The sequence below is a fragment of the Haliotis asinina genome, chromosome 1 (genome assembly GCF_037392515.1).
Source record: "Haliotis asinina isolate JCU_RB_2024 chromosome 1, JCU_Hal_asi_v2, whole genome shotgun sequence".
NCBI lineage: Eukaryota > Metazoa > Mollusca > Gastropoda > Lepetellida > Haliotidae > Haliotis > Haliotis asinina.
In genome coordinates this window covers 87,188,951-87,210,833 of record NC_090280.1, presented here as the reverse complement: position 1 = coordinate 87,210,833, position 21,883 = coordinate 87,188,951, and the positions used below count along the sequence as shown (strand labels likewise).

Here is a 21,883-nt window from a genome sequence, read left to right as displayed (position 1 = left end):
AGGTCATCAAGGGCTGGTCAAAACGTTCTAAGCCTACATAATTTCTAGACTGGTGACACCAACTAATCTTAGGATTGTTGTGGGACAGTGTTCTTCATCAGCATTTCCAGTTATTTTCCTCCAACAGATCAACTAGTTCAAAACCAACAGGTGCTTGAGGCATACTGGGCTATACATGAGTATGTGAGAGATGTTGAGTCCTGGAGTTCTGATTATACATGACAATGCTTCATCTCACACCTCTCGATTGGCAAAGTCTGCAGTACACCAATGTTTCCCGAAGAACTTCCTCATCCTCCATATTCACCTGACCTGGCCACAATCGACTTTCACCTATTTCCCAAACTGAAGGAACATCTCCGTGGAAAACACTAGGCTGTTATTGACCTCAAATCTGCTGCATACCCCAGTATGCCTTAACGACCTGTTGCTTTCAAACTAGTTGATCTATTTGCGTGAAATAACAGGAAATGCTGATGTTATGTAAGTTTAGAACTTTTTGACCAGCCCTTGTTTACCAATTGCATAGAACGATGCTCATGATGTTGATCACTTAATTGTCTGGGAAAGTCCCTGTTATTTACAGACCACTGGCATATAGCTGAAATATTGCTGAGAGCAGCATTAAAAAAAACAACCAAACACTTAAATGTATTTGGAAAAGACAAGAATCAAAAGGAAAACGTGTAAAAGTATTTATTGAATTGTGTTTCAATTCTTGGGTATAAAGTATAACAACATATTGATTGACAATGCTGTAAGGTAAACACTGACACATTAACTACAATTGTTTTTGAAAACTATAACCTGATCACTGCAAGCTTCAGCTCCCCTTTAGTGTGAAAACACAAAAACATCAGCTCTGGCTTACATTGCCTTTTTTCTTTATTTCTTTATGTGGAGATAAGGAAATGTAATTCGGAGATCATAACCTCAGAAATCAGAAGAACAAACGTCGGATAACGAATGTAGAATAATATCTCCTGCAGTATAGAGGTATTTCAAAAGAGCTTTGCATCAATATAACAAAATAGTGTAAACAAATAAATTCTTGTTTAACAACGATTGCAAGTTTTCACATGGAGTAATACTTCAATTAATATATAGACAAGCCCTTTATGTCTGTGCTTTCATTTGAATTATATTGAAACCTGAAACATCTGGTGCTGTCGTTCTTAGTTCTCAAATAATTATGAAACACTTTTTCATCAAATTTAGAAGCTATGTGAAAATGAGGAATGATAAATCATCAGTGCAGTTTGCATGGATACAGATGAGGTGTCTATTATCTTGTGTAAATGGTCTAAAGTTACTGATTTGTACTGATGTGAATTTGATTTGACATAATCACAACAATTATCTGAACCATATGTCCACCCCCCTCTGCCCAAAAAGATGATGTGTAACAAGTGATCTGACCAGAAAAGAATCACATATGTGAATTAAGGATGGTAGGTGTTCAGAATCATCAATACTTTTGATAGCTAAAGTGAAGGTCAGTTACCCACTTTGACCTTGACCCACTTAAAAATGTTTTACAAGCTTGATGTGCAACATCAACGCCCCATGTTATGAGTTTCCTTTGGTTGGTCAATTCTGTAGATAAACTCAGCCAGTGAGAAGTAGGCTCTGTACTTGACCTCATTAGGTGTGGTGTCGTAGTGGTAGTGACCTCCCTGACCGTGTGTGCTGAAGCAGTGGAAATGCTCTACCCGAAGGTCAAGGTCCTGAAAGACATGAGATCAGTGCAATGTTAGACCAGATGGATGGCTCAATAAGTCACAAAATACTGAATTGTTTTGTGATCTTAAGACAATTACTGAAACATATTCTGAGAAATTCTGTTACAACTTATCCTTCAAACATGCCAAACTGACACCAGTGCCTACCTCAAACAGGCCACAGGGCTACCAGTGTTTGACCTAAAACGGCCACAGGGATACCAGTGTTTGACCTCAATCAGGCCACAAGCACACCAGTGTTTGACCTCAAATAGGCCACAGGGACACCAGTGTTTGACTTCAAACATGTCAGGGACACCAGTGTTAGGCACAAAAACAGCCCACAGGGGCACAGCATTTGAACTCAAACAAACCACAGCAACACTAGTGTTTGACCTCAAACAGGACACCAGTGTTTGACCTCAAACAGGCCACAGGCACACCAGTGTTTTACCTCAAATAGGTCACAGGGACACCAGTGTTTGACCTCTAACAGGAACAAGTCACTATGTTTGATCACCTTAACTCATTCGTCATCTGTTATGAGGGGATCTTGACCCCAAAAGTTGCTTGACAGTAGAGGGGTTTGTATACAACACGAGAACACAGGTTTGAGGGATACATATACATACACACTGTGTGAGTGACACATTTATCATGTTCACAAGCAACATTTTACAAAATGTTTACAGCTAAAATGCTATAGCTACCGACTGCCTTCAAACTTTCATGGCATCTTGGGACCTGGACAGGATAAGCTAAGGCAAGATAAGCAAATGATGTCACATCACACAAAATTATGACATGGCAGCCATCAGGCCAGCTAGCCATTTGGACAGGTTTCACGTCACAGCGACATAGTTATCAGATTCAGGGTTTCATGGCAACTGTATGATAAATAAACTTACAGGATCATGTGACACCAGCTCTCCCAGGCACACCAGGGGTGCGTCCATCTCGAAGAACTTCAGCCAGTTGTTGACATCTTCTTCAGATGTGAGGGGAGTCTTGGAGAAGTCGGGCTGGAAGTGAGCACCAAGTCAACACAGACACTTGACAACCATTATCTTGGTGGAATCATCAGCATATTTTTTACAAAATCTTGCTAGTACAATTCAGATATTTAATAGTATAAATTACGGTATTCAGTTATATAATTCAAAGAATTTTATTATGATTTTTGTCTGTTTGAAAAACAGTTCATTCAAACAGTGAATAATCTCATTTAATGAACTACAGTAACAATTTTGTCCAAATTTTGTCAAAACATTTAGTCATCAGAACTTTCTGTTACATGTTGGAAGCTGTGGTCAACGAGTGACCTCCACACAGTGACGTGTATGCTGTCACATGAACGTTGTTACACCCTCTACAGGTAATACTGACTACCACTGACCATGATATGCAGGTTGGCCTTCCCACTCTCTATCAAGAAGGTTCCACCCAGGGCTACAGGCTTGGTCTTGTAGTGATTGGCCAGACTCGTCCTCAAGCTAGTCATGAAGTTGTCTGGACCAGACCTCTTGCTTGCAACAACTTCTATTACCTGGGCGACATATGCTGATGATATATCTGGCAGGACCTGGCTGAGCTGATCACATGACAACTGATTTCAAGCTGCAAACTTAACTGCCGGTTTACTCTCATAAGCACTACATCTAATTTGAGTGAGTGGAGTGAGTTTTGTTTTATGCTTCACTCAGCATTATTCCAGCTATATGTTGGAGGTCTGTAAATAATTGAATCTGGACCAGACAATCCAGTGCTCAATAGCATGAGCATCAATCTGCACAGTTGGGAACCAATAACAATTGTCAACCAAGTCAGCCAGCCTAACTGCCCGATCCCGTAAGTCACCTCTTACTACAAGCATAGTTGCCTTTTATGGCAAGCATAGGTTCCTGAAGGCCTATTCTACCCCTGACCTTCACAGTTTACATCTAATTTGAACTACATCACAAATGAACTACAGGGATTAATTACCTGGGTGGAGGCACCCCATGGCATGTAATGGCCATCAGGTCTCCAGAAGAAATATATGCTTAAAATTACAACTGTAGAGTAGCTTGATACAGTCTTACTGACCAGTAGATTATGTTGTTGTAAAGGTAATCTAATAACAAGAGAGTGGAGGACTCAAGAGAGAAGTAACTAAATATTCTTGTATTCAGAGAAAAAAAACAAGCCAAGCTTGATAAATTAGAGTAGATATAACAGTATGCTGGAGTAAGGCCTGACCAGCTTTATTTCTTCTTCTACGGATCCTGCTGTCGTATTTTCTCAAGAATAAGACAAACATAAGAATTGATTTTCACCACTACTGTTTTATTGGCCAAAAATGTAAATTTGTCCCCTCCACTCCAAGAAATTTCAATGTTTTTTGTCCCATATGTACTTCATAAATTGCCTATGCTTCAAACTTTCCTTTATGAATGCAATGAAGTACTAGATAAGGACAAACTTTATGGAAGAACAACTCCTTTATTCAGGTGAAGTGACATTTCAATACAATCAAAACATCACTTCACCTGAATATTGAAGTTGTTCACCCATAAAGTTTGCCTGAAGTTGATTTACCAACTTCGAAACATGCCACTCAAAGAAGCTGAACGAACAAACGAATGAACGTCATCTTTGTCAGCTTGTGGAACAGTACAGCATAGACAGTTGTCAGCTACAGTGAAACCTGTCTAAAAAAGCACCCAGTGGAACTGAAATAAAATACCAGTTTAGACAGGCTGCCGAATTACACAATGACTATCATTTTCTTCTTGAGTTGATACAAAACCTTCAGAGGATGCTGGTTCAGTGTCAGGTTTACTGTCTGCTTCTGCCACTCATTAAAAAACACTTAATGCCATCTCTCAGTGTTTATAAAGCATAAAAGCGGTATTCCTACGAGCATCTAATTCACTCTGCAATCACTACTTCCTGATTATCAAGCATGCCTAGAGGATTGATTATCGTATTACCTCCCTTCACTGATTTGTCCTCACAACAGCCAATAAGAAAAGCCATTACAACCGAGCTTGCTACTGTCAACAAAGATTGTGACTGGATCGGCAAAGATTTGCTCACTGTGCGACTGTGAAAAAACGTATGTAAGAACTCCTTCTACCTCTTTCAAGGGACCTCTGCAACAACTGTGATGCCAAGATTTAATTGTTAAAAATGAAAGACTTGTGACTGGTACGCTCAACTTCCCAGCATAGACACCTGACAGGATAAAAAGCTAGCAAAGAGAGGTAATACAATTTTGGGGCAGAGCTACAGATGTATCCAGAATAATTGTGGAGATTTATTGGAACATATACCCTGGAGATTATCAAGGATAGAGGAGGGACAGAAAATACCTTTCCTGGTTTTCCTTCTGAGCAAAGGAAATTACCCATGAGACAGAAGTCTGTGGAGTTTACTTTCTCGAGAACACAGGCATCATTCTGAAATGAAATAAACACCGAGACTGAACAAGTGAGTGAATGTTATTTAGAATTAATCAACTCTATGACAAAGATATGTAAATATTCAGCTGGGCACATATTTCTGTTTCATGTCACTCATGTCATCTTCATGTGGGAGATAAGTTTGATAGGTTGGTTTGTTGGATCTTTCTTCTTTCACGTTTTTAATTCTAAAGAGGTTCTTGCAACTAATTACATCTGGACCAGACTATCCTGTGATTGATATAGGAAACAACAATCCACGTCTGCTCTGATTAGTGTAACTGCAACATGGGTAGGAAGATAAAGTGTATATTTCTGTTGTCAGTAATATGCTAGCTGTATGAGGGTTGTATTCACCAGCAAATCCAGAGACTGGCATTGTGAGCAACCAATGACATCCAGAACCAACCAACCAACCAACACACAAAGTCTCATTCTCTAAGTCAGCTGCTTGCCTCATACAACCAGAATAAGTTGCTGGATACCCATTCTTGGTCATGGAGACACATAACTCTTTGGCGAAGGAACTATTCATCCAATGAAAACATTTTAGTCATGTATAGGAGAAAACAATTCTACTTGGTTTTGGTAGACAATGTAAAACCAGAGGGGGGAGGGAAATCTCTCTGGGATCCGCCCCTCGGGATTTCCCTCCCACTCTGGTTTTACATTGTCTATCAAAACCTCGGGGAAGTGTTTTCTCTAACATATATACCGTCAATGATGGGTAATTACAATGTAGATGATCATTTAATGAAGCTACATAACAATAACTGAAGCATGCGTAAAATCAATTTAATGACAGTAACTGTAAGTAGATAATTTAACCCCTCCACCTTCGTCAGCCCGGTGGCTATGCGGTAGAGCGTCTGCCTATGGATGAGAGAATTGCAGTTCCAGCTCCTCTTGGGAAAACCTTTGTATTGTGAGTTTAATCTTGAATGATATTTTAAATTGATTTCAAACAGTCATGTATTATTTGAATGTTGATGTTCATATTAAGTTAGGAAAAGTAAATCCTGGGAAGCGGTCTTAGTAACGAAAAGTAAAATCTGTGCCTCCAAAACAAAAACCTCAAATGCGGTCATTCTGGGAAAACAAGACATAACCTAATATATAATAGAAGCACACTTTAGATTTATATAACAGGGGTAACTCTGTTTTTCAGGGCATTATCCTTTTTCAGAAGCCCACAGTCTTTACAGCTTCCCTCCCTCATCGCTCAGTTAACAGAAGACCTATGGCTTCTGCAACTGAAAATGCCCAGAAAAACAGTGTTACCCCTATAATTCTGACCCACAATCTCCTTAGAGACAGTGACAGGAAGTTTACTTAGAAAATGTTCCAGTGTACTACCTGTATCTTGGCAGTGTAGGTGTTATTGATGACATTCCCACCGTCAGTCTCCGGAACCTTCACATTGCCAATCAGCTGGAAAGACATGGACAAGAATCAAACAACAGTGCAATAGTGACTGAAAACTTGTGATCTGACAGAAACCACTGCCAAAACCCATAAACCAAATTTATGCCCTTGGGTGAACAGCTTTATCTACTATGAAGATAGAGAAAGTCCTCAATGAAAGAGTCCATGTCTTACCTCACTGTTGATTCCTACAACATGACATGGACCAGCCCCAGCTCCAACAATGAAGGCACCTGGCAAGTTGACCAGTTTGGATATCAGGGGAAAGTTAAACACCTGCAACATGAGGAGTATTAATCAAAGCATCACACATGTACACAACACTGTCACCAGTGAAGATCCAGATTAGAATCGATGTAGGTTGTCATATGAGGCAACTAATAGAAATGAGTGGTCAGACTCTCTGACACGGTTGACATCGTTCGTGACCAACTTGAGTTATTCTCAGACATGACAAATAGTGAATCAGGCCCCCTCGAAGGATTTCACCTTGGAATGATATCTCTTTTCCTATTTGATTCCTGTGGCACTAAATACCACCAAAGTTTTCCCTTATTTATTTCAAAGAATTAATCCTCCTTGAAACAGCTAAAAGAAAGACAAAAATATATTTGTTAAAGACATATTCTGATGTAATTATTACAGTTTCACCTTGTATTTCCAATCATATTTCTGAATGTTATTTGTTTCATTCAATATGTAAATATTTAGAGATGAACATCAACCACAAACCAAGCTACATAAATCCCAAAGCAGAAACTCCAAATTGACTTAAAAATATTTCTCATGCGGAACAATCATGTAACCTTGCTTTAATACCGAAAGAAGAATTTTAACTAAATTCGCTGAAAAGTACACAGTGACCAAAAAACGTCAGACAAAACTATTCTCAGAGATGTGAAATATATGCCCAGTGTTAAAGATTACAGTTGATTCAAAATTGTTTTGAAACTCCTAGCGACTTATAACGACATTTCCCATATTTCTGATAGAAGAGGACATACAACAAACAAAACACTTTTGGATCAGTGACAGCCATTATGTTAACAGCGTGTATTTGAAGCTTTCACAGTCAATTGCATGATTCTTATCAAAACTTCACATTAGACACCACAATTCTGTTAACTATGTTCTTAGTACTTTCAATATGATGATACATATTTTTCATGTCTTTTTGAACAAGAACAAAATGCCATAACGGTGGTGCGTTCATGAGATGTCTGTCCTTGAAACGTCTGTTAACGTTTACACTTCCTATCCAAAATGAAAGTTCAATATCCCCTACTTTTTTTAAGAGTATATTTTGTGATTGTGAATATACCTAGCGTAATGTTGTTGAGCAAGAGGAATGTATACAAACATGACAAAAAAACATGCTTGGTACAATGCATATTTTTTGATGAAGTGAACCTTAGATTTAGTCCCGTCAAGGATTCAAACCCACACCCACCAAGTCAGGCACCTAATTTCTAGCGCACAAAGTCAGCCATCTAACCCACTACGACTCCCACAAAAATGGAAATCAAGATCACATACTTTGTGCACCTCTCTGACAAGTGTAATTTGGTATAGCCAAAAGCTTTGAGTATACAATGTCACTTAGAAAGTTGGGGTTAGACACCCAGATGGCAATCTGTACTTTACTGAAAAAGTCCCAAATATAACACATGTTACAGATGGAGATAAATCATGCTACAGATGGAAATGGAGATAAATCATGTTACAGATGGAGATAAATCATGTCACAGATGGAGATAAATCATGTCACAGATGGAGATAAATCATGTTATAGATGGAGATAAATGACAATACAAATGCATATATTCTTGATTTCAACCACTTCCAATCAAGTTCATTAAAAAGTTACATTAACAAGGTATGAAAAAGGAATAAATAATGGTCTCCATGTTGACACACTAAATTCAAAAAGGCTCTCCCCTTTGCAAGTACGCTCTGGTACACTTGATAGAATTACAAATGACACTTCTATCCTGTACTATCATGGCATCCGATACGAAAAAACCTATCCATTCACGACTGTCAAGTACCCCACCACCCTTGGTGATTTTACAGGATGCTTTAATTACCCTGCATCGTGTTCGCACCCAATCGAGTTGGTCCCACGGTAATTGAATTAATTAGGGGGAAGCGTTTCAGTTAGTCCCACGGAGCAAACCGTCTCGTGAACAAGAGACGACAGGCCATCTCATGTACATGTTACATGTGTCTGATTATCCACTAACCTTGTCCTTCTGAGCCAATGGCAGAAGATATGGCGGTCCCCCAATATCAGCCAGTCTTGGACTCCCACATATACCTTGCAAACAGACAACTTCATTATCTGAATGTGCTTCATCTTAAGGCCAGACCAATTTTATTTCTTGTTTTACGCATCCTTCTGTTGTATTTTTTCAAACATAAGAAAAAAATGAAAATTAATTTTCCCCGCTCAAAAAATAAAATCCTAATGTTGTTTTTTGCTAAAAATGTAAACTCACAAGGAAATACTTTTTAGGTTGTTTTTTGACCCATGTTCCCTTCATGAATTATTTAGAGCATTTAGAAGGAATACTACTTTGATTGAAAATTTTATTTTTATTTTTTTCCTGCCTGTCTTTAGGTTTCCAAAGGACAAAAATCTGTACAACAAGAAATAGAACTGGTCTGGCCTAATGTTTAATTGAAAAACATTTTTGGAAAACATGCATACATAACAGATGTTATATTTAGGATTACACTTTCTTAGTGAAGTACAAATTTTAGTGCTATTTTATCGAGTTTAGTGAGTCCTACAGGGATTCGAACCTGCACTCTCAGAGTCAGACACGTAATTGGCAGTACTTTACTAAGAAAGTGTAATCATATGTTACATTTTACCACTTTCTAAATAGCACTGTGTAATCAAACATACATATTTTGCACATTTTCATTGATTTTTGTTAATGTGTTTACTTGCTGCCAAATAAACTGAAGTTTTTAATATAGATTATACCGTAACCATGGAAACTTTAGAAAAAATGGTAATTCATATGCTTATGACAGGTTGAAAATATTAACCTGACACAATTTAAAATGGTACCATTCCATTCAAAATTCTTCAAGGTTTTGAACACTGTGCTTTATTTAAAGAATTACAGTTTACATTTAAAGGCCACTGGATGAGACTGACTTCTAATTTTTTTACAGAAATGTTAGTTGAGAGAAATAATTTGTTAAAATCTAAATATTTTAGATATTTAAATACTTACCTTACCATAGGACATATGCATATTACCTCAAGCTTCACTTAGAAGAGATCAGACAGTCATTGATAAGCCATTCTCATGAATGGCTACCTCATGTATCGATGAGTGTATAGGCACAGAAGTGACAGTAAGTTGGCAGTGTCGGGCTCCAGAGGACCAAAACCAACTGATGCCAGCAGATATCATACAATCTTGAGAAACCAGTGGAGTCAGATACAGGAAACATCCTGTAACACGAGAAAACAGGTAGTAACTCGAGAAGCTCCATGGAGCCGATCATAGTTCATTCTGAAGGAAAACCATGAGACCTACAGGTAAGAAACAGTAGTTACCTAATGAGTAGCAGGACGGGTGAGCTGTTGAGCGACCACTAGAGGACCAAAGGACTGGAGACCTTGTACATCCTCCACTGCCAAGTCGCGTAAGTAGTGGCTGGCAAAGACCGTCAATGACCTCCAGAAGCAACCCTCCATTATGGCTGGAACCGTGCAATTCCTGTGAAGGGCCCTCGTGGAAGCTAAAGCTCTGATTTTGTGGGGGTTGTGAGCCATAGGAAGAGGCAGTCCTTCAGCATCGTAAGCGGCCAGGATTGTAGAACACAACCATAAAGCAACAGTGTTTCTATTTACCTCGCCCTTGCACATCGACGAAAAGGGAATGAACAATCTCTTTCGACCTCGTCTCAAAGGAGCAGACCAAGCTAAATAAAGTTCCAAAGCACACACCAGGCACAGCAGAGTCTCCTCCATATCGTCAGGGGCCAAAATCGCAGAGAGAGGAGGAATGGAAAACAGTCATTGGGCTGATTTTCCGCAATAAAGTCCCATAACAAACCTAAATGGGCACATCCATGACGAGCGTGGATCTCACTAACCCTGGCAGCGGTGACCAGAAGAAAAACCAAAAGAAGCCACCTTGATCTGTGCTTGACCACAGCCCCGAGGTGGTCTGCACGTTGAGATGGGCACCCCATCCTTGGAGGGACGCGTGTATGAACAGCTTGTGATCATGGGTGAATTCTTTCAAAGAGATGCCGGCACAAACGTTCGATGGGACCGTCCACCAACGAAGGCACGGATGTAAATGCTGAGGTAACGGGAAGCGCACATGTAGTTCGTCCCTCTGAATAAAAGGCCCAACAGCGACTGCCAGTTCGTTAGAGACGTAAGTTCCTGTGACGGCATGAGATGTGACTTGTCGAGATTGATAATCCCCCCCACTTGCTGAAGAAGGCAAGTGGTGAAAATTAACTGTCTGCAGAGCAACTGAGGTTCAAAATTGTTCAGGAGGCAGTCGTCTCTGTAGGGATCGAAGTCTATTCCCCTCAGATGAAGGAATCGGGTGATCGGAGACGTGATCTGTGTAAACAGCCACAGGGCCAAAGAAATTCCAAACAGGAGGACCCTCCATTGGTAATGAAGCCCGCTGAAGATGAACCGAAAAAAACTTCCAGTGGCGTCGAAAAATTGGAACATGGAGGTATGCGTCCAGCAAGTCGAGACTGGCTAACCACATTCCTGGTCACAGCTTGGCACACAGCAGATTTAGGGTAACCATACAAAAATGAGTTGAAAAACGCCATGTTGTGGATCATCCGATGTTAGTCCCTTCTTGGGGACAAGGAAGATTGGAGAGTAAAACCCTGGGGAGTGAACGGGATCGACTACTAACTCTATGGATTGCTTCTCCAAAAGTACTTGAATATTGGCTTGAAGTAAGAGCTGCTGTTCCAAAGAGTACACTCGTGCCTGAGGTGCAGATGTTAGTGGCGGCAGGGTGACAATCAGCACTTTGTAACCAGTCCTTATGATGTTTGTGATGTAGGGATCTTCTAGGAATGTCCAGTTGGGCCAAAAGATTCCTAATCTCCCATCAACTGGTGTCGGGTGAACAGACACGACTGGGGGTGGGAGGACCCAGTCCTGAGCGTTCTCATCTTCATCGGGAGGAATAAGGCCCCTTGTCCTTCCCTCTGCCGGGAGTAGAGGGGGCGTCTCGCAAATGGTCCAGGGGTCTTGCTTGGGTATCCGGGTCCGGGCATCCACGACCTCAACCTCTGGTGAAAACAGATCTAATTGACTCTCTACGGGGGACATAGCAACGTTTCCCTTGTCCACGTGATGACCGCCTGCCATGAAATGCAGAACTCAGGGCTTCAAATGTAGATAACGAGACTTCCATGTTAGTAAGTTCCGCATGTTGGTGATAAATCTCAGGAACCTTATTGTCGAACAAGAACCACAATGCAAAGGGAGCCCGTAACAACTGTTGCTTGAATTCTTCCTGCCAAGAGCCTGGGTCCAAATAGCCATTACGTCCCACCGAGGAAGTTATTGCCAACACTGCACGCAAGTGTGCGAGAAGGTCGTGGAGAACTTTGCCCTGCCATTGAAACAAAGTCGTAAAGTGATCAATCCTAGAGGTATTATCCCCCGTCAGGTGGAAAGCCGCTGCTGAAGTAGCTCACGCCAACACCGATACTGGCTTCAGCATCCGCCTCAATTCTGTGTCGATGGTAACTTGGTGTCCTGTACCTAGCAGGAGGAAGAAACGGAACCAGGTAAGCGCTTCAAAGATTCGTCATGCACCGCTCCCGAATAAGCAAAGTCCAGACTATGTACTTTGTAATCCGCCTTACGCGATTTGGGTGCTCGAATGTTTGGGTAAAGTGATAGCTTGGCGAAGTCCTCATCCAACAATGTAATGACGTCAGCTACCACAGGATGCAGCAGCAAAAGTAACTCGAATGATAGTTGAATGACCTTCGAGTCTGATGACGGTAATGGGCAATCCAGCAGTCGGTTGGCTTTCCAGTCATAAATGACAGAGGGAGGATGATAAGTCCCGCAATCATCAATCTCTTAAGATGGCTCCTCATTGTAATCCGGAGAGAAAAAACGTTCTTCCGTATCATCCCATGACACAGACAGTGGTTGGAGGCGAACCCAGTCCTGGTGTCAGCGTCAGCATCAGGGTTGGTGTCAGTAGGGCGCCAAATCTGCGTTGGCGTAGGAAATACAGCAGGTTCAGTAGAGGGAGGCGTCACTGGCATCGGAGCAGAAGGCAACAACTGCATCGGTGTCGGCATCGGTGTCAGCATCGGCATCAGCGTCGATCCAGGCGTCCCAACAGCAGGCTGTAATAAAGACCGGAGCAGCTTCTGCACCTCCGGGTGACTTCAGGCATCAGGACGAGATAAGTCAACCAAGGAATCAGGGCAATGATCGCACGTCAAGATGTGAGTGGAAACCTGCGTCGGCACTAGCGGCTGTCGCACTGGAGTCTCCTGTAGCGACGAACGGGATCCCAACGACGACGCTGGTGATGATATCTTCTTAGAGAACAACGCTTCCTTCTCGCAGTGAGATAAGCCTTGAACTCCACCGTAGACAGGGGCTCGCAATGTACACAGCACTGGTCAAGTGAGCAGGAAACGGTGGCGCAGTCTGGACATCAGGGGTGGGGGTACTTTGCTGACTTTAGGACTTTACACACAGTACAAAACTGACGAGTCATAAACAGCTACTGCAACATACAACAAGCGAGTAAACCTTACAAAACTCACGTAGCAGAAAAACACCTGTTCATAAAAAATGTGACAAACACCCCGAATTAATAAAAATAGGCACGTCCAAAGGCGCAGCAGACGCAACAACCAAGATGGCTGCCCCCACAACCAAAGATATGCTACATGAGAAAAAAGGAAAAAGTTTAGAGCAAATGGATAAACCATAAAGAAAGCCAAGCGTAAGATGGTGTAAGAACTAACCCAAGTTATGCACACCATGCCAAGACCACGCAAGAACCGCTGAGATGTGAGAAAAACAAGACCCACATCAAGCGGCAAATGATAAAATTACACAAGGTAGCCAGGTTAGTGAAGTTAATTCTATTCTTCACTCACGTAACATGAAAGCAAAAACATACCTACTGCTATGTGAATAAACTAAGAACAAGGTAGAAGTCTGAAAAAGAACCAACAAACTCAAACTGTAACGTCTGACCACAAGGACGCTTGATGTAAAAGTGAATTTTGAAAGGTCCGCGCTTGCGCGGTTCAGGAGATCACGTCACTTCCGTGCCTATACACTTGTCGATACTTGAGGTAGCCATTCATGAGAATGGCGAATCAACGACTGTCTGATCTCTTCTAAGTGAAGCTTGAGGTAATATGCATATTTTCTGTGGTAAGGTAAGTTAAAAATTAATCGAATGGTGATGCCTTTGGATGACTGGACCACTTACATCCCTCTAAGATACATTGAACCATGACAGACCATGAACACTATAGTCCCTGTACCTTTGGCTGACAAGAGGAAGGGATCCTGGGTCAGGTCTGGACAGTCCACCACCTTCACTGTGACATTCTCAAAGTTCTTTGCTAGTCCTTCTTGCAAAACTGAAAACAACATAATCATTGGAATCATTTTACATGTCATAAAGCCTATGTTTATTTTTGCTGATCATCTAAAACAGGTTTCGACTGGGGACATCACAAGAATGAGATTAAGCCTTACTACAAATTTGTTCTGAATATTTCCATAACTGGGATGGCAACACAGATTTCAAATTTCAGCTGAAATGTTAAGCTTAAAGGTCGCATGCAACCAAAATGTCAAACATAATTAAAACACAGCTATCACTTATTCATGAAATATAAAATGCATTGCTGATTAAGAAAAAACAAATAAACAAAATAATAAGCGTATGGTCACAAATCAAAACCAGCGCTGCAGGAAAATTATTGAATCATTTGAACTCAACTTAGGCTGAATTGGCATTTTTGATTATTTGTTTCTGTAAGTGCATACTGGAATGAGTGAGTGAGTGAGTTTAGTTTTACGCCACACTCAGCAATATTCCATCTATATGGTGGAGGTCTGTAAATAATTGAGTCTAGACCAGACAATCCAGTGACCAACAACATGAGCTATTGGGAACCAATGACGTGTCAACCAAGGCACCAAGCCTAACCACCCAATCCCGTTAGTCACCTCTTACGACAAGCATAGTTGCCTTTTAAGGCAAGTATGGGTTGCTGAAGGCCTATTCTACTCCAGGACCTTCACAAGTCAGTGCATACCAAAAGGTATCAGAATATGCAAAGTTGTTTTCTACGTTGCAAGTGACCTTTAAGTTCCAAGTATTGTAGTAAGAATGTAGACAGCATAGGTCATCTTGTTAGCTTGTCAAACATGAGCAGAGCAGATTACAATCTCACAATCTCGGAGCCATAACATCTTCTAGTGCACTAGTAAGCTGACGTTGGTAACGCATGTAAATAGCATTCAAACATGGTAACAGGTAGATTACTTAGCGATTACTCCTCTCGAATTAACTGCCTTCCACGTGTATACAATCAAAATTATTCAGAACATGGATAAACCGTGATGGTGCAAATACATTAAATGCACTGAATTTGCTAATTAATGTGTTGAAGAAAATGCAGTTTTAAAATTGCACAAGGATTTTGTTAAGTTAAAAAGACTTTGAAGTAAGCCTCGACTTCACTCTCTCATCCACTTCATCAGGGCTCCAGCAGTTATTTCTTTCAATCAAAAGTACACAATTTCAGAGACCTGTTAGTCTACAGGATATACAGACTAAAGTTTAATTCACAAACTGGTATGATGCCAATAAAACAACTACAAAATAAATCCTAACACAAACCCTGATTTAAGGTTTGAGAAAATCTTTTGAGCATCTACTAATGTTTTCATTTACTTTGGTTGGTGATGTTTCTCAGGTATTCAATACTGTCTCACTCTCCTGGGTAGTCTATTAAGTATTTTTAAACAAATGAAGTTCTATATAACATAACTGAACTTATGACTTCTTTGGGTAGCATTTTAAAAGTTGGAAGTTAGATAGAACAAGTGTATATGAATGACAACTTCTTTAATGCCAGTATACGACCTCTATTGAAACATCATCCTTTAGAATTAAAGAACTTCTCTGTGGTGGTAGGAAGGACAACTATCACAGAGGTTTGTGGGTTTATTTGTAGCTCAAAATGGGCTTACTCAGCCAACATGGCGAGACAGTGGCCATGTGCTCTCAACTCCTAGAACAAGGGCAATGAGAGTTATCTCCCTTACGTTAATAGTACTGGGGCCCTTTTGGGGATAGGGGCCTATTCAGGGTTGTACAGTTCATAGTGGAATAGCTGATACCACATTCTCATCCTTATATACTTGTTCTCCCTATACTTTAACTTAATTGTATAACTGCTTCAAGTACGTTCTAAGTTGAATGCATGTTTCCCTGTGAGACATATCAGAAAGCTCATGACAAACAATTAAACCTGTTGAAGTAATATTATATCACATGTAGCTGTCTCTAAATTATTCATATCTCTATATGCACGATCCCTGCATTCAAATGAGTAAATGATCATCAACATTGACACACAGGTGCGAATGTTGACGAGGCCACGTTGGTTATTTTGTGTAAGATAACAATTCTCAAGTTGAAATTTGAACACGACTAGGCTCCGTATTCCATGTGGAAGTGGGTTATACATACTGATAAGCATGACATGATAATTCTCGGTGACCTTACTCTACACTTGTGAACAGAGGGTGGTTTACCGGGCAAAGCTTGCTCAAAGCTGAAACTGTCGACAAGTGTTATCGTGTCCCTTTGATCTAGTTGGTTAGGGTAGGCTACCCTCTCCCCACCAATGAAACACGTCTTTACGATCACTGGGGTTATACGTGCTGGGCTAATGGGTAGATACCCGTTGACTTGAATGCAACCACTTGTGGAAGTTGTGCATCGTACCCTGACATGAATTGCAGATGTAAACAAAATCGGTCTACCTTTGGCTGCTTCTGCCATGGGTGGCACGTGCATGGGGGCCTTGACAACGGGAGTCGACATAGTTGTGGAGATGACGAGGAGAAATAAAGACGAGCACACCTGTGAAATGCCCCACTTCCACAGCACAGTTCAGCTGTTCAGCTCCCAACCTCGTGCCGTGTGCAGATTTCAGCGCCGCGTGTAAACATCGGAAAACGATGGGAAATAACTCTCATCCCAGGGCGTTATTCGATGAAGCGGTACTATAATCATAGTAAATGTTATAGAGATTAATACACGAGCGACTGTGTCATACTGATTTTACGAAACGAGTGTCAGAAAAAAAATACATATTTCCCGAGCGAGAGCGAGTGTGTTAATTTCTTTATTATCCATTTGTATCTAACTTTTTATTTCCAAACAACTCCACGTAAAGCGAAATCAGCTGTTGTCGCTTGACGTAAAGGTCAAGGTCGCGTATGAATAAAGTGATACGGCACTATGGACGTAAAAACGCTGTGTAATGCTACAAAGTAAAGAGCACGACATTTTGACTAGCTATTCTTGCTCGAAGACAAAAATACAAACACATTTTGAACTGAAATTTAATCTTTATCAACTTAAGTAACTATAAGAATTGTATAACTGGGAACATTTTTAATGGGAAAGTTATTCGTCGTCAGAAAAGTCACCAAGAGGAGAGCGAACAACACGGCAATGGTTTGTAACGGCTCGGTCTCACTCACTGCCATAGAAGACTTGTCAATTTTGATGTGGAATGTACCCGCGTATATAGGACCTCCGAAGATAGTGTGAACAACAACACCCAACAAGGCTTTGCTTGTATTTGTGCACGACATGCATTGGGATGTTAGATTTGTTGATAGCATTTCATTGGTGTGTTCTCGTAGTAGCGAGACTGAACATTCGTAGTAGATTTGTAGTAAAAAGTTGTGAATGAAAAAGTAGTTCAACATTCCAAAGGGGTCATGGAGGTCATGGTCGGATAACTGACCAATGAAATTCGTTTAAGGGTTTATTGCACGTGTGCAACATATGATTTTAATGTGCTCGGCTATGTTTTACTGTATGGATAATAAATGATAATATGAAATGGCAAGCGAACAGTTATCGCCAATACACCAGTATCACACGTGTAGTTCGTTACAATCCCAGTATTTTTGTACCCACGTGACCACTATATATAACTATAGGCGAAAGAAACTTCTTCACAGTAAGTAACATAAGATAAAAAAAATAACGATAAAGTTCTGAACCCAATAAAAGTAGTGACACAATCAAATGTTCGAGGCTGCTGAATGATATCAATATAAAGAATATTTCACGAATGACATGGGAAAATCTAAATGGCGATGAACATCTTTTTCTACTGGCACATTTCCCTTCCGCCGCGTTATATAAGCATGATCGGAGGCAGTAGACGGGCTGAATAGATCGGTGAATGAATTTTGTTTCATGAATTAACGAACGGTGGAGTAATTTTGTGAATACTGGTAAAATTTGGCGATGACTGTTCGGTAGTTAGTATATATTTGGCACTTCTGTATGGAACTGAACCCCCAACTGAATAATCTCTTCTTTTGTCACAGAGAATATATAATAGACTATTATAGGGTCTCTGGTCACAAGTTCTGCGTAGTTCTGAAGTTCTGAGGAGCGCTCAGAGGGACATAATTCTCTGGGGTTCGCGCGCTTGAAATAATGTTTGGCCGGTAGAGGGCGCGAGAGTCGATTTAATGCAACGATGCATTAATTCATTTGGATTTTTTAAGCTAATATCCTCTGTCCAACCTAATAAGATCCATAGTGGATACCCACGTCCACTCGCGTTGAGACTGAAGAGAGTTTCATGTGACGGGTGGGTGTTCGACTTCCTCGCTTGACTAACTGCCAGTGCATTATGTAACGGATTTGTACCGTCCTTGATTGAGATCAGCGTGACTCAGATGCCTTGACCCATTGACAGATGGTCTGTGTTCTCACACGTTGTCTATGTGGGTTTTGGTTACAAAGTCAAATATTGTCTATTATAGAAAACTTATTTAGGTTATTCTCTCGACGTCACTCATAATTCTGAAGTAGAGCGAATATTCTTGGGTTGTAAAAGAGCTGTTTGTAAAAGTAATGTACCTTGTTTCACTTAAGACCCGTGAAGGTCCCGGGGTAGAATAGGCCTTCAGCAACCCATGCTTGCCATAGAAGGCGACTCAGCTTGTCGTAAGAGGCGACTAACGGGATCGGGTGGTCAGGCTCGCTGACTTGGATGTGACATGTCATCGGTTCCCAATTGCGCAGATCGATGCTCATGTTGTTGATCACTGGATTGTCTGGTCCAGACTCGATTATTTACAGACCGCCGCCATATAGCTGGAATATTGCTGAGTGTGGCGTAAAACTCAACTCACTCACTCACTCACTCACTGTTTCACTTAAACAAGAAAGCGAAAAACTGCATTCCCTAATGCACCCAGTATTAGTATTAGTATTATGTCCATATGAACACTGATTCTGAATTTTATTTCCACCCCAGACTGGTACACGGGATATGCTGCGCTGGCGTTACACTGACCACGTCGGGACTGCACAATGCGGCCTTCACTACCGGGAGACATGTGACATATTTTCTTACAAATATCCGATACCAAGTGATTATGTGTCAACCAAGTCAGCGAGCCTGACCACCCGATCCCGTTAGTCGCCTCTTACGACAAGCACAGTCGCCTTCTATGGCAAGCATGGGTTGCTGAAGGTCTATTCTACCCCGGGAAAAACATGGCTGAAGTAAAGAATGTGCGAAATACACCTGAAGGCATTCAAGGAGTACAGCTTTGTCTTCAAACAATACATGATGTGATGATGAATTTGTATGAATGTATTTCTTACAGCTATTGTTATGGCTTACTGGTTATGGTCAATTTTACTGTGTGGCCACCGAGATAAATAAATATAGAACCATATATATCGTTGTCTTTGTCTGAGAGACAATACTGGCCATGCGGCACACTGACTTGGAGCCATCCAGTCATTATGTTCTCCCCTTAATACTGACCACCAGGCACAGTAACCGGTGATGGTCCGTGGTAGATAAGACCTTCAGCAACCCATGCTTGCCATAAAAGGCCACTGTGCTTGTCTTGAGAGGCGACTAACGGGATCGGGAGGTCAGGCACGCTGACTTGGTTGACACGTGTCATCGGTTCCCAATTATGCAGATCGATGCTCATGTTGTTGATGACTGGATTGTCTGGCCCAGACTCGATTATTTACAGACCTCCACCATGTAGCAGGAATATTGTTGAGTGAGGCGTAAAACAACTCACGCAAATGTCACCATACATAAATGTAACTGGCAGATATGTTTTAAGTGAACGTCTGTGGATAATTTCAACTGAAAATGTCCAGTCAACAATAACGACGAAAAAACAACATCAAACAAAGTAGGGGTCATTTTCAGCAGAGACTACAGTCTCTGCTGGCAGTCAGTATCATGTGTGTCCACCGTGCGCTGCAAGACATGCTCGCCGTCTCCGGGGCATTGACAGATCCAGACTTCTCAGAGGAACAGCTGTGGGATGGTCTGCCAGTGATGTTGAAGGGCCTGTGTCAATTCAGCAACTGTGTTTGGTCATGAAACCAGCCCCTCCAAAACGATCATGTTCAAGAACACAGTTTGGAGCTTCTTTACCTTCGATGTCTATACACCCGTTGACGTCCATCTGCAAGCGAAACGTTACACGTGGATTCATCTGAAAAAAAGACATTTCACCATTTCCTGTTGCCATGAGTGGTCCCATTAGCTGCCCGTTGTCTGGCAAGTCTGTGGCGATGCAACAAGTTTGGACGACGGTACGGGGGACGACACCGTATGCTGAAGTCAGCGAGGCGTCTTCGCCCTGTTTGGACGCTGATATGGCGTTGTCTTGTCTCAGCTGCCCTCTTCGTATCAGCAGCGATTTCGAGTGCAACTTGGATGGATATTGTGGTCCTGTCGAGCTGTCGTCACAGCTGGTGCACCAGGTCGATGACGACCAGGAACACTTCCGGTTGTCATCCCCAAACGTTGTCTGCGTCCACTAGCAGTGTATGAATGCACATCAAACTTAAAGTGCCTGGCTGTCATCACATCTGGAGCAACTTGGGTAACCATACCGATAGCCTGATCCCTTTCGTCTTGTGTCAAACCTGGCATTTTCTCAGCCTGATTAAGTTTCACAATTCCTTGTGCTTTCAAAGGGCTTAGGTGGAGGTAAAGCACGTGCACAACGTGTTTCATGAATGTGGCTGTGTTCACGAGAAATGGCAAAGGTTCAGTTTTAAGCACCGATGTGAGAGGAATGGAGAAATGGGCAAGAATACAACTTTTTATCCCCACATCCTCTGTATGGCAGGAAAAAGAATTAATAGAACGTTGCAGTTCCAGGACGACAAACATCAAGTGCGGTTAAATAACTTTCAGAAAACATGCCCTAAGCTGGTGCTGTCCAGAGAGAGGTTCTACCTCCAGGACACGGACCCGGAACTCCTCTGGCAGACGTTGTATGCTTTCTCCACAACACCCCCAGACTAATATCCCCAGTTTCCGAATACATATACTTTTTTTTATAGAAACAAACCATTCTTTTAAACCCCAGCGAGATGTGAGATTCAGTACCTAGAAATCTAGACTTGCTTCATTTAGGAACCGAGTATTGCAGGAAGGGCTGGGCTGAAGGGAAAATAATGCGGCTTAGGGAGACTGTGAGACAGACTACTTCATCCTTCAGTGCCGATCACCGGGTTAATTAACAACATAATCTTGTTGGGTAGTCTAGTGGTTAATGGGTTACGCCTAAGACCCTGGTTCGAATCCAAACATTATTAGTATGGTTCCAGAAAGGGAATCATTTTCAGGTGTCTCCCGCCGTCATATTACTGGACTAGGCGGTGTAAACCTATATTCACTCATTTAATACCTTTTGGTGTAATGCTGCAGGGATCGAACCGTAGACCTTCCTACATCCCGACAGACGCTTGGCCTACCCCGTCATTAGGCCTCTTTATTTTAATCAAAAACATAACTTTGGTTAAAATCAATCATTACAACAGAAAATGCTACGATTAGCAAGTTCATAACCACAAATGATACCATACTAAAGAATGTATTTATATCAAACTGGACTTAACCAAAAACGTCACACACGCTTTGCAAGACTATAGCGAGTGAAGAAATACTGGAATGCTTAGAGCT

At 41.4% G+C, this 21,883-nt stretch overlaps 1 protein-coding gene across 1 annotated transcript; it reads right to left on the bottom strand.

Moving 5' to 3' along the window:
- Positions 1 to 681: 681 nt before the first annotated feature.
- Positions 682 to 16,842, bottom strand: LOC137298858 (ester hydrolase C11orf54-like). Its single transcript, XM_067831195.1, has 9 exons — positions 16,656 to 16,842; positions 14,135 to 14,233; positions 8,833 to 8,906; positions 6,764 to 6,865; positions 6,521 to 6,595; positions 5,075 to 5,161; positions 3,118 to 3,267; positions 2,630 to 2,743; positions 682 to 1,727 (listed from the first exon to the last, which is right to left on the bottom strand). Exons 1-9 carry the CDS (start codon positions 16,714 to 16,716, stop codon positions 1,557 to 1,559), a joined length of 933 nt encoding a protein of 310 aa, XP_067687296.1. The 5' UTR covers positions 16,717 to 16,842; the 3' UTR covers positions 682 to 1,556.
- Positions 16,843 to 21,883: the final 5,041 nt, after the last annotated feature.

What these genes read in the sequence shown, in the direction of transcription:
- LOC137298858 (XM_067831195.1), bottom strand. Translation starts at nt 16,716, where the DNA reads ATGTCGACTCCCGTTGTCAAGGCCCCCATGCACGTGCCACCCATGGCA. An exon ending in CTTCCTCTTGTCAGCCAAAG is followed by an intron (nt 8,907 to 14,134) that starts GTACAGGGACTA and finishes TCTGTTTGCAAG; the next exon opens with GTATATGTGGGAGTCCAAGA. An exon ending in CAGAAGGAAAACCAGGAAAG is followed by an intron (nt 3,268 to 5,074) that starts GTATTTTCTGTC and finishes TATGTCGCCCAG; the next exon opens with GTAATAGAAGTTGTTGCAAG.